Source organism: Schistocerca nitens, chromosome 2 (assembly GCF_023898315.1).
Source record: "Schistocerca nitens isolate TAMUIC-IGC-003100 chromosome 2, iqSchNite1.1, whole genome shotgun sequence".
Lineage (NCBI taxonomy): Eukaryota > Metazoa > Arthropoda > Insecta > Orthoptera > Acrididae > Schistocerca > Schistocerca nitens.
The window spans coordinates 921,305,012-921,318,509 of record NC_064615.1 but is presented as its reverse complement, the minus strand read 5'-3'; the positions used below and the strand labels follow the sequence as shown (position 1 = coordinate 921,318,509).

The 13,498-nt window shown below is 35.6% G+C and overlaps 1 protein-coding gene across 1 annotated transcript in view; it reads left to right on the top strand.

The window, feature by feature from the left end:
- The window catches only part of LOC126235453 (Down syndrome cell adhesion molecule-like protein 1 homolog), a 137,462-nt gene that overhangs the window by 21,849 nt on the left and 102,115 nt on the right, over positions 1-13,498 (top strand). Inside the window, exon 3 of the mRNA XM_049944175.1 lies at positions 10,306-10,734. Within this exon, the coding sequence (XP_049800132.1) occupies positions 10,306-10,734 (429 nt within the window). The remainder of the gene's footprint in view (positions 1-10,305; positions 10,735-13,498) is intronic.

Below are 13,498 nucleotides of genomic sequence, written 5' to 3'. Positions count from 1 at the left end.
TGTTGAACAAATAGTCATCTTATACTTTCTGTTTCCTCTAAATTATCCAGAAAATTCAGTACTTCCTTATACCCTATTGCTTGGAGTAATTCCTCATTATGTTCTTCACTTGAACCCTTAGCCTATTGTATATCTAGTCCGATATTAACTTCATCCCATACATCAACTATGTTTTTACCATCCCTATTTACACCAATTGATTTTATACTTCCCTTTAATTCACATACATCAGCAGTACTATTTTATACTATACATTTACGATTTACTTTGTTTTCCTGTACTAAATTCTCTTTCTCCTTTAACATTTGCATTACATAAATTCACATATTTTGGACCAGCATCGTGGCAGGTCCTTACTTATAGTGTCTTTCATTTTCCTTATTGTTCTCATTGTATATTTCATCATAACAACCCTGTCTATTTACATCCCTTCAATCTTCATTTCAAAGAATATAACTTTTTCAACCCTCACACCTGATTCCTCTTCTTCCTCTCGTACTATTGTCATAACAGTGATCAGATATCATAGTGACATGTTCTACATTACCATCATTCCTCCAATAGCTCATTTCATTGTTGCTGTTAAAAGCTCATTTTTTGCATTATCAACACAATCAACCAAGATTAAAAAATTCTTCACAGTTTCAGAACATGGTATTTTTATAACCTACTTGAAGCCACTTGGTAACTTGATATACAACATTTCATTTATCTCTCCTACATCCACATCTACATCTACATCTGTACTATGCAAACCACTGTGAGGTGTGTGGCAGAGGGTATATCCCACCATACCAGTTACTACTGGTCCTTCACATTTCATTCAATATGAAGTGCAGGAAAAATGATTGAATGCCTCTGTGCAAGCAGTAATTATTGTAATCTTGTCACCATGATCCCTGTGTAAGCAATACATGGGGGATTGTAGTATATTCCTAAAATCGTCATTTAAAGCCAGTTCTTGAAACTTTGTTAACAGGTTTTCACAGGTTAGTTTACGTCTATACTCATGAGTCTTCCAGTTCAGTCCCTTCAGTATCTCCGTGACACTCTCCTACAGATCAAACAAACCCATGACCATCTATGCTACCCTTCTCTGTCTAGATTTAGTATCCCCTGTTAGTCGTATTTGGTACAGGTCCCACACACTTGAGCAATGTTGTAGAACTGGTTGCATTAGTAATTTGTATAGCAATCTCTTTTGTAGACTGATTGCACTTCCCCAGTAAACCAAAGTCTACCATGTGCTGTACTGAAGACTGAGCCCAAGTGATCATTATATTTCATATCCCTTCAAAGTGTTAAACCAAGGTATTTGTATGAATTTGATGATTCCAACAATGACTAATTGAGATTAAGTCATAGGATACTACATTTTTTCATTTTGCGAAGTGCACAATTTTACATTTCTGAACATTCAGTGCAATCTGCCAGTCTTTACACCACTTTCAAGCCTTACTGAGATCTGACTGAATATTTATGCAACTTCTTTCCAATAGTACTTCATTATAGATAACTTCCATCATTTGCAAAAAATCTGAGATTGCTTTTAATATTGTCTGCTAGGTAATTCATATAAACATTTTATTAATATACAACATGAACAGTTCCCTCAGGCACAGCTGAAGTTGCTTTTACATCTTACAATGACTCTCCATCCAAGATAACATAGTGTCATCCCTACTGAAAAGCCCTCAATGCAGTTACAAATCTTACTTGATACCCCTATGACTGACAATAATTGAAGATGTGGCACTGAGTCAAATGCTTTTCGGCAATAAAGAAATACTGCATCTACCTGACTACCTTAATCCAAAGCTTTCAGCATATCATGTGAAAAAAGTGCGAGTTGGGTTTCACATGAGCCATGTTTTTGGTATCCATGTTGGCTGGCATTGAGCTCAGAATATGTTCTACGATTCTCCAACAAATCAATGTCAGGGATATTGGACAGTAGTTTTGTGGATCACCATTACTACCCTTCTTGTAGACAGGTGAGACCTGTTCTTTCTTCTAGATCTGGGTGCGGGTTTGAGGGATCTACAATAGATTATCAAAGAATTCGCTATAGAAGAAAGAGTAAATAAAATGGAGAGAGGGTATGGAATAACTAGGAATGTCTACAACAAAAGGTGTCTGTCTAAAAATTTGAAGATACAACATTACAACACAGTAGTAAAACCAGAATGTCTTTAAGCAAGTGAATGTTTAGTACTGAACTACAAATTACACAAACTTGAAGTCCTAGAAAGAAAAATCATTTGAAAAGTATTTGGACCACCAAAAAGTACAGAGCTATGGAAATTAAAAAGCAATGAAGTAGTTTATCGCAACATAGAAAACATAAATAAAACACTACGAAAGAGGCGACTCCTATTTTTTGGACACTTATACAGAATGAACAGCAACAGGTTAACCAAACAGATTTTTAAACATCTTTGGGACAAAAAGTCAACAATAGCCTGGGTTCAAGAAGTTAGGAAAGATTTGGCAAGAAATGGTCTGAGGAGAGAAAAAGGATACATAGTGAAAAGATGAAAGAATACTCGAGGAAAAACAACAGACAAGGAAGCATTGAAATTGGTGCGTGGTCCTTAGATGACCCAAACAAATAAAGAAAGAAGAAGATTATTGTTAGGAGAGGAGCTAACTAAGCCACAAATTCAATATAAAATCTGACAGGGATTCCATCGAGCCCTGGAGCTTTGTTAAATTTGTTTGATTGGCACTAATACTCATTTCATTCATCTTTTCATGGTATGAGGTTTAAATTGAGGAAATTCTCTTGGGTTTTCCTTTGGAAAGGAACATTTGAAAACAAAGTTAAGCATTTCAGTTTTTGCTTTGCTATCCTGTCTTATTGGCTAGGGATGTGACACAATTTTTGGTGCCACTAACAGTCTTTAAATGTGACTAGAATTTCTTTGGTGCTACAGCAGTCATTGAAGGCATCACACATTGCTGTTTTGACAGCCAAACGTGTTTCATTCATCATTTCTCCATCTATAGCCCTATGCTTTGTTTTACATCTATTATGCAGTAATCTCTGTCGCTTTAGACATTTATTTACAGTGACTATATACCATGGAGGTTCCCTCCCATTATGAACTGTTGTACTGGGTACATATCTATCCAGTGCATGGTCAACTATTCTTTTCAACTTGAGCCATTGTTCTTCTCTGTGCTCCTACCCTGTGCTGAAAGTTTCAAGTTCCTCACTGAGATACAACACTATTATTTTTTTATCTAGTTTACTAAATATATATATAATCTTTCTGCTTGTTTTACTGGTCCTTTGTACTTTGGTAATCATTGTTGCCACAGCCACAACGTGGTCACCGATACCATTTTAGGTGTGGACATCCTCAAACATCATCCTCAAAGTTGTCAGATCTATTTGTTGCCATTAGGTCCAATATATTTCCATCATGAATGGGGTTCCTAACTATCTGTTACAGGTACTTTTCAGAAAAGGCATTTAGTAATGTTTCGCAGGATGTCTTATCATGCCCACCACTAACAAAACTGTAATTTTCTCAGTTAATTGTTGGATGATTAAAGCCTCCACATATAATTACAGTATGATTGTGGAACTTATGTATAAGTGAACTGAGGTTTTCTCTAAAGTTTTTGATTACCTCAAGAGATGAGTGTGGTGGGTGATAGAAGGACCCAGTTATCATTTTGTGCCCACTCCTGATACTGAGTCTTGTTCAAACAGTCCCACATGCAGCTTCAATTTCTATCTCAGTGGATCTGAGTTTCTTGTCTACTGTGACAAATACACCACCACAATTTCACATTTGCCTATCCTTTCGACATACACTTAAATTTTCCCCAAATATCACTGCTATCAATTTCAGATTTCAACCAGCTTTCTGTACCTAGTATTATGTGAGCCTCACTTCTTTCCATGGGCGTTTGAAACTCTGGCACTTATTACAAATGGTTTGGCAGGCATTTCTTTCAATTTTACACTGATGCTTTGAAGTTTCCTACAGCTATCATTATATAGACTTAGTGGAGAGTTGCCTAATCTAAGAAAAACCTTCTGTGCACACCACACACCATCAGCTACCTGAGTAGCAGCCTCTGATGTGTGGTGAACACCTGATCCATTTGTGGGGACCCTATAGTTCTCAACCCTATGGTGCAACTCCAGGAAATGACAACATAGCTTGTCACAGAACCTTTGAAATCTTTGGTTCAGTCCTTCCACTTGACTCAGAACCAAAGGGCCACCATCAGTTCTGGGGACAATGCTGCAAATTGTGAGCTTTGTTGATACTTCATGCACAGGGCTGGTCTTCTCAACCTTCTCTGCCAGTCTCTGAAATGACCCAACTATGACCTCGGTGCCCAGACGACAGGCATCATTTGTTCCAACCCATGCCACAGTCTGCAATTGATTGCACTCTGTTCCCTCAATAGCTGCTGGAATAGTCTCTTCAACATGTTGAGTGAGGCCTCCAGGCATACATACTGAGTGCACCTGGTGTCCTTTCCCGTCCCTTGCTGTCATTTCCCTGAGGGCAGTACATGTGAACTACCAATGCTTAATAGACCCCCTTCCACTTCATATTGGTCTCCTCTTGACACCAGACAAAACAGCTTTTTCCAAAATAGGTGAAGTGGGTTTCTGTGAAAGACAGCACCCCAGACTTGTTGGTTAGGGGGATCAGTACAACACCCTAAGTCCTCCCTCATCCCCATCCACCCTGTACAGGACACCCAGATGTACCATTGACATACCACTTGCAGTCAAGTGGGCAAGTATTGACAGATCCTGTACTTTTGCCAGAGAAGACAGAATCCATGGAAGAGGATAGTAATTGAGATACCTCTGGTATTGGTATCACATGTACACAACTCTCAGAAGCTCTTCCAACACACTGATTTGCATCAGCTGCCAATCATTTGGCAATAGTCAGGACAATTTCCAGCTGCTTATGAATGTCAACTAACTCATCCCATGTTTCACAGGGGGACTGCATTTTGGCTGCTGCAATGTATTACAAGGCAGTGAACAAACACCTATAAAGTAAACCTGTTGACTATTTTTTAATCTGTTGAGCTATAAAGTTGCCAATTCCCTATAGAAATTGGAGCAAGTACACAAAACAAGATTTCTATAAAGGCAGTGCAAAAACCTGTGGTGAAAATTACTATTTCCCTAAAACATTTTGAGGTTGATTATAGTTGTTAGCAAACTCAAAAACAGAGTTAATTTATGATAAATAGATATTATATAGTCTACTCCTCCATAATGGAAAACTAGCTATAGCACAATATTTTAGAATATCTGCTACAGTAACTAAATAACAAACACCAATTTATTACAAATTGCTCATAGATTACGTAAAGGACAACAGTACCTTCCGAAAATTCTCAAAAATGCATATTTATTTGCACTGATATATACTGAAAATCAGGGGTAGTGTTTTCTTTGGCAGAACTGTATACCACAAATGCTGATTTACTTTTAAATAAGTTATGTACATAAAACACTCATACTGGTAATTCATGAAAGTATAGTTTTGTAAGCATCCAAAAATTCTCAAAAATAACCTGTTTCTCATGTAATTGTACAATGAAATTAGAGAATGAGGATAGGCCTACTGTTCTAAAAATTTTAAAAGACCACAATTAAGTTTAAGCCTATAATTGATGATAACAGTATGAGTTTAACACAGCACTCATGAATGTTCAAAATTTCACAATATATCAACAATAGAAATGGGTATTGATACAATCAGTGAAAGATTATGCAGAAGTGATGTGAACAGTAAAATATGAAAATGTGGAACTTCAAATTGACACACAAATCTTGTATATACAGTCTCACACAAAGGTAAATTCTGAAGTCGGCTTTTATATATAAATAAACATGTATATTGCATGGATTTTTCACATAGCTGTTTCTGTGCAGACCTTTACACTGGTGTGCTGAAGAAGAAGATTGCAGTGTGAGTTTATCTCAGTCAAAATTGTTAAACTGTGAAGCACCAACAAAATATATCTTCCACCTGTTGTAGCTAACAATATTAATAACCATATTATGTATTGTTAAGATATTTTTATTTTGTCAGCAGTGTTCAAAATGTTCTCTCCTTCCTCTTCTATAACTAGGAGCTCACTTGAACCCAATGTTAGCCTTTCTTTGCTTCTTCTTGGACCAGTATTCCTCTAAAAACAATTTACTAAATTCCTTAAAAAGTTGTGCTCCTTTCCCTGACTTCACACCACCATGATTCATTGTCTGCAGCTGAAAGATTCTTTACACAATTAATGTTACTCTTCTCTGGTTATCCTTCTGGACTATCATCCCGCACATATCTCAATCTGACACAGGATATAGTTCGGAATTTGGTGCAAATTTTTTAGTAACAAATTTATTTAAAATATTACTGCCATCACTGCACACAGCAAAGATGCCACCAGAATAAAAATCCCAACACCTGTCTTTACTACATTCACTTCTTACCTAATTTCACTCAACTCTTTCTCAATAATGAATTACCTCTTTTCATATTCACTAGTTTGCCCTTTCAGCCTGTCCTTTAATTTGTCAAACTGCCCTCGCCAATCTCATCCTTACGGTTTTCTATGCTCTTCCTTCATTACTTTTTTTGACTGTTTAGTGACCATATCATGCCTTCAATTAGTTTCTTCAATCTTCTTGACTATGTTTTTGCTAAAATTGTCTATCTTCTTATTGATGCTCTCAAATTCTCTAAGTAGCTGCTGTATTTCTGTACGACAGTCCTGTGTTTTCTTACAAAGCTGCTGGTGCAGCTTTTGCATCATAAATGCCATTACCTCTGTAGGTTGCTCCCTTCTTCTAGGTCTTACTTTATCCGGATGTACACAATCTACTTCAGGGTTCCACTATTTCCATATTTTAATAAATTTCTTTTCCTCTTTCTTTTAACTCTGTTGTGCTTCCATCTTCAGAGTCTCTATTAATCATCCTTTCTTCCAATTTTTGTTCTGTTGTCTTTCCTGGATCTCGACATCCTCAACCATTACATTCTCTGCCTTTGTCACACTATCTCTCTTATTTCATCCATTATTCACAATGACCATCACTGACATATCATTTCCCTCCAACTGATCTTTCAGATTTCAAATTACTTTCATAAATTCACTCAAACTGTTTTTCAGTCACTAATAATTAAACACTACTATGTTTGTGAATAGTGATTAGTGTTATTATTATTATTATTAGCATCATCATTATCATTATTCTTAAGTCAGATTCAGATTGTGGACTAACAGTTACTAAATGTCAAACCATGCGATACTCCAATCTGAAAACAGCTTCTAACTATCAAAAATGAACATCTTTTCATTCTTTCAGTTAACTATAGAAGTTTTCCTATATTGCTGTAATTTTTCAGAAACTTGATAGCATGGATTTTGTAACTGTTAAAATTTCCAAGTAATTGACAACCATTTTACTTTAACTAACACTTAAAAACAAGTTCAAAAGTTATCCAGAATTTACTCATTATAATGCAAGCAAATATACTGCATTATTAACACCCCTCACAGCTACCAGAATCTTTCCATGTTCCTGTATGCTTTACTTTGTTTTAACAGTTACCAATTTCTTTGCAAAAGACATAAATTAAATAAATACTCTGTTAGTTAGAGTAAAATGCTTGTCAATTACTTCAAAATTTTAACAGTTACAAAATCCATGCTATCAAGTTTCTGAAAAATTAAAGCAACATAGGAACACTTCTATAGTTAATTTCTTCAAGACTGTAGTTTTCTTTATGAGCATTAATCACCAAAATTAAGGGAACTTCTGATGGTCATCAACACTAAATTTCCATCTATGTGATTTTGTTACTTTACATCCGTAATTATGTTGACAACATTTAATATTCAAAAGCTAATGGTAAAAGCTAATGGTACTTCAAATTCACTTCCTTCAAAACACAAAGTGAAATGGCCACACATGACACCAGATAATGTAAAACACATTAAATCACATTTTTATTCTTCATAAACCTTTTTTCCCCAGTTTTAATCACCCACTCTCACACCTTCCTCTCTTCCGTCCGCAGTCCAACCCCTATCAACCTGTGAATAGTTAGCAGCCAGTCACTTAAGTTTGTTATCTAGTGCAGCCCTTCAGAGACAAAAATGGAAGTCATCCATTTGTGACTTATAAATGTCTTATTCTGTTTCAAACATCTTGTCTTTGCTGTATGAATGAAGGTAATAAAAGTCAACCACGATGGGAACTTTTAGTGTTTTGAGTAATGTTTAATTTTATTGGTGAAACAATGGTTCAGAACATTTAAGTGTATAGCATATTTTACTATTTTAACCAGAGAAATAAAATGTTATAGTCATTACCTTCAAATGTTACAAAAATAATACATTTAAAAAATATGAGTACATTTTGTCGTAGAGGAGCCCAACATTCAGGAGCATTACGAGCCCTACAGCAAATAATGACCACTGTATCCCAGTACATATATTCGCTGATGCGTTTTGTAATTAAGAACCCTGCACAATTTCCATCAAATAAGAACTATCACAAATATAATACAAGAGGGAAAGAAAATCCTCATTGTGAACTTAAGAACCTGACAGTTGTTCAGAGAGGCGTCAAATGGTCAGGAACAAAAAATTTTAACCATCTCCCTGACCAGATAAAATGTTTAAGAGAAAATGAATCTCTTTTTAAAGCAAAACTAAAGGAATACTTGTTAAATATGTCTGTTTATACATTAGAAAAGTTTTATGATGCAAAAAGGGAAATAGCATTTAGATAGAATTATCCATCTTGTTAACAAAGAAATGTGCTTGCAATTTTTCTCCAAATTAAAACATGAAATTTTGTATTAACACTCAAAGAAATCTGCTGTTATATGTACAATATCTGTTTTTCCTCTAAACTTTGTATTAACTATATGCAGTTATGTAGAACATTTTTTATATATTTAATGAAGACTGTTTTGTATCTTTTTGTATGTTTGTTGTTTTGTATGTTTGACTTGTTCCACATCTCATGTGACATGCTCACAATACAAGGTCTACGGAACATGAAATAAATAAATAAGTAAATAAATAAAATCACCAAGCACTGAGGGGACATAAGTCATGGGATATCTCTTAATATCATATTGGACCTCCTTTTGCCCAGTGTAGTGCAACAGTTTGATGTGGCATGGACTGAACAAATGGTTGCCAGTCTCCTGCAGAAATATTTAGCCTTGCTGCCTTTATAGCCATCCATAATTGTGAAATTATTGCCGGTGCAGGATATTGTGTACAAACTGATCTCAGTTATGTCCCATAATTGTTAGATGGGATTCTTGTCAAATGATCTGGGTGGCCAAATTATTCGCTTGAATTTCCTGGAACATTATTCAAACCAATCGCAAACATGACACTGGCTCTATAGGGCCTGCACCACTCATCTGACCAGGCCATGTTTTTCCAGTCATCTATCATCTAACTGATATGGTCACGAGCCAGGTGAGGCACTGCACGTGATTTCATGCTGTTAGCAAAGGCACTCGCATCGGTCATCTGTTGCCATAGCCATTAGTGCCAAATTTCACCACACTATCCTAACAGACATATTTGTTGTAGGTCCCACATTGGTTTCTGCAGTTATTTCATGCAGTGTTAATTGTCTGTTAGCACTGACAACTCTACACAAATGCCACTGCTCTCAGTCATTAAGTGAAGGCCATTGGTCACTGCATTGTCAGTGGTGAGAGGTAATGCCTGAAATTTAGTATTCTCAGCACACTCCTGACGTTGTGGATCTCATAATACTGAATTCGCTAACGATTTCCAAAACAGAACATTCCATGCTTCTAGTGCCAACAACCGTTCTGGATTCAAAGTCTGTTAATTCCCATCATGCAGCCATAATTATGTTGGAAATCTTTTCACATGAATTACCTGAGTACAAATTACAGCTCCACCTATGCACTACCCTTTCATACCTTGTGTAGGTGATAATATCACCATTTATATATGTGCGTATCAATATCTTATGATTTTTGTCACTTCCATGTAAACTGGCAATGATAAATGTTACGTTTGAAGTATCAGATGAAAATAGAAAGTATCTGCACCATTATAATTTCTGCCAATCCTGATTTATAATAGATATTCACATAATGGATACATGGAATTTTGTATTGTGCTGTTGAAATGACATTGAAACTGCTAATTCAATATATAGGTTTACTGAATAAATAGAGTTCAAAACTTAAAAGCCAAAAGTACCACAGGCCACATACTTATTTGAATATTTACTTTTTTCTCCAGTTCCTGCAAGATTTTCCACATCTCTTCAGAATGTGACTGTTGCTAAAGGTGGGACAGCTGCAATTGATTGTGTGGCAAGAGGTGACAAGCCCATAACAGTAAAATGGTTTCATGGTGGGGATCTGTTTGAGGCACATAACCATCCAAGGGCTGATGTCAGTGAAGAAAGCTTGGAGTTCGGTATTCACTCGAGAATAACACTGAAAAATGTTCTTCGAAATGATACTTCAGCATTCTTGTGTCATGCAGATAACCAATATGGGAATGATCAATCAGAGATCTGGGTCATTGTTCAAGAAGTTCCTGAGCCACCTGGAAATCTTCATGTACTCAACTTTAGTAGCAGAGCTGTAAATCTCACATGGGAGCAACCTTACAGTGGCAACAGTCAAATCACTGTATATACTATTCAGCATAAGCACAAATTAGGTAAGTTTTTGTTGGATCAAGAGACTGATTATGCTGCAAAAACATGTACAGAAAATTACCTGCAGATGTTGTAGGACTTGTCAAAACAATTGCACTAGAGGTTTCAGTGAAATTCTGGATAGACTAATGTTGTAGGCACATAAATAAACACATCTGTGATGAACATTTTTGCTGTCACTTAAACATTGCCATAATGTTTGATGGCCACCCAGAAACCATATCACCACATATCTTACAAAGAAGTTCAAAAAATTTGTAAAATTAATAAAATGTTTAATAAGGATTGGTTCACTTTATTTGTCCATCAGCAGACAAAAATAAGTACAACAAAATAGACAAGAATTTCATAACAAGATCATAATCAGTATGTCATCCAAAATTTATTTTGAAAGTTATTAACTACTGTATCTTAGTAACATTTTTGGATTAGAGCATATTACAGACTTCTTGCTCATATGAAGCTGTCTATAAGGACTTAGTAGACTCAGTTATACTTGTTATCCACAGATTTAATGTTGTCATTGCAACATTCAGTAAAAAGTGCTTATTGCCAGATATGCCAGTGACAAAAACAATAGACCTGTTGCAGAGAAATTTTTTCTCGTGGTGTTCTTGATCTGATGAAAGACTATTCAGTCAACATAGTTTTAAGCTTCTGATCAAAGATTAGAAATGATTGGTCTAGATGCCAAGAAGTTCAGTTAATCATTGGAAGTGGAATTATCCATAATGGTTACTAATAGTCTCACTGTTGGACATTTTAATCATAAAACTAACCAACTAACCTGACACTATTGTCATCGGAGCTTCCAAAATTAATCTTCTGTGCTGTTATAATCTTAATGTGTTGGTAAACACTTCCACATCTTATCATATTTGAGTTTCCTTTTAACGCACAGCTATAATATAAACTGCTTGTGCTCAAGCTTGTCAAAAATGAATGGAATGGCACCATTATATCACTGGAACAATATATTCCAACAGCAGTCTAATGATCCTGGTTACCAATTCATTAGTTCTACAGTTGTACAGATGATTAATCACATCAGAGCATATTAATACCACAGAAACTTTGGCTTACATCTCATTATTATATCTAAAAATTATTTGCCACACCACTCCATATCTGGCACTTCTGTGAATAATTTAATAAAATTATCATGTTCGTACAGAAGTAGGAAATGCTAGTAGAATATAAAGAAATAAATGAATAAACATAGTCACTCATTGATTATTGGATACAGTGAATGGTTGGTACACACAAAACAAGAACTATAAAATGGTTTCCTGTGTTACCCAAATATCTAATGATATGTAATAAATGTTTTCCTTAAATGCACCAGTGATGAGAATAAACTTCTTCATAGTACACACACACACACACACACACACACACACACACACACACACACACACACACAGAGAGAGAGAGAGAGAGAGAGAGAGAGAGAGAGAGAGATTGTCCTTGTGATCCACTTGGAGCCCTATTGTGCTTATAAACTGGCAATATATTTCAGAGTACCACTCTGTGACAATGAAGCTGTCTTTATGTTTGTGGCTGTGAATTCTGAAAGAGAACACAAATTATACATTGTGCTACTATGTTCCAGATCTCGTTTTTATGCCTATACACCACTCAAAAACTCAACTCTGAAAAGAGTAGCTTTTTTTCTGCTCTAATAACATTTGTAATTCTTTGTCTTGGTCAAGTTTTTCCACATTTTGCAGTATTTTCACTTCTGTTTATTGTATTCTTGCCTTCCTATGACAAGTTGCTAATTATGAGCCAGATGTGTTTTAATGTTGTTAAAAATTGTGTGGGATACAATGAAGTTTTAATTGTTGAGACTGACAGTTACCTATAATTTTTTTTAAAAAAATGGCTAATCTTAATTACAGTACTAGCTAAGTTTTCAAGCTAAAATGTTGCTGATGATATTCATACTGTATCTTTAGTTAATACATATACATTTCCCGTGATAAGAATTATTTTAAGTTCAATTTGATGATAAAGAACCTATTGGGTAACAGAAACAAAGGATGATCATGCATATAGCCCTGACACGTCATATAGCATCCAAAGTACATCTGAAAAGTTTTGTGACCGGTCTTTGAAAATAAAGAAAACAAGAGTTACAAAGAAAAGACCCTTAGTTGCCTTCAAAGTAATCACCATTAGCCACAACACACTTCTGACATTGGTTGTAAATCTGTTGTAAACTGTCAGCAAACACTTCTTGTTGATTCACTCGAAGCACCATGTTCACATGTTGCTGGATGTCTGCAATGTCTGCAAATGTTCATGAACAATAGTGCTTACACTGTGTTTGCATATCTTCAACTCTTCTGCTCTCATTCTAAAAGGCACCTGCTGATCATCACACTCATCCAATGTTGTCTGGGATTGTACATAGTGACCTGAATACAGATCATCCTCAACATCATCCTTTCCATCTCTAAAGCATTCAAACCACTGAGACATACACTTTCTTCTCACTGCTTCAACACTATACACTTGCACTAACATTCTAAGAGCGTCTGCCACTGTTTTCTGTAATTTAAAGCAAAACTTCATGTTAATGCATTACACAATTTTGCAATGACCCAAGTGTGATGGATGGTCAGGCTGTCTTTGACAATGAGAGCAGAACAGCTGAAGATAAGCAAAGACTGTAGCAAAGACTGTAGTTCATGAACACTTGCAGCCATTGGTGTTTTGATGTTAGCACATTTATTTCTATACTCTTGGAAAAGTATGGGTATC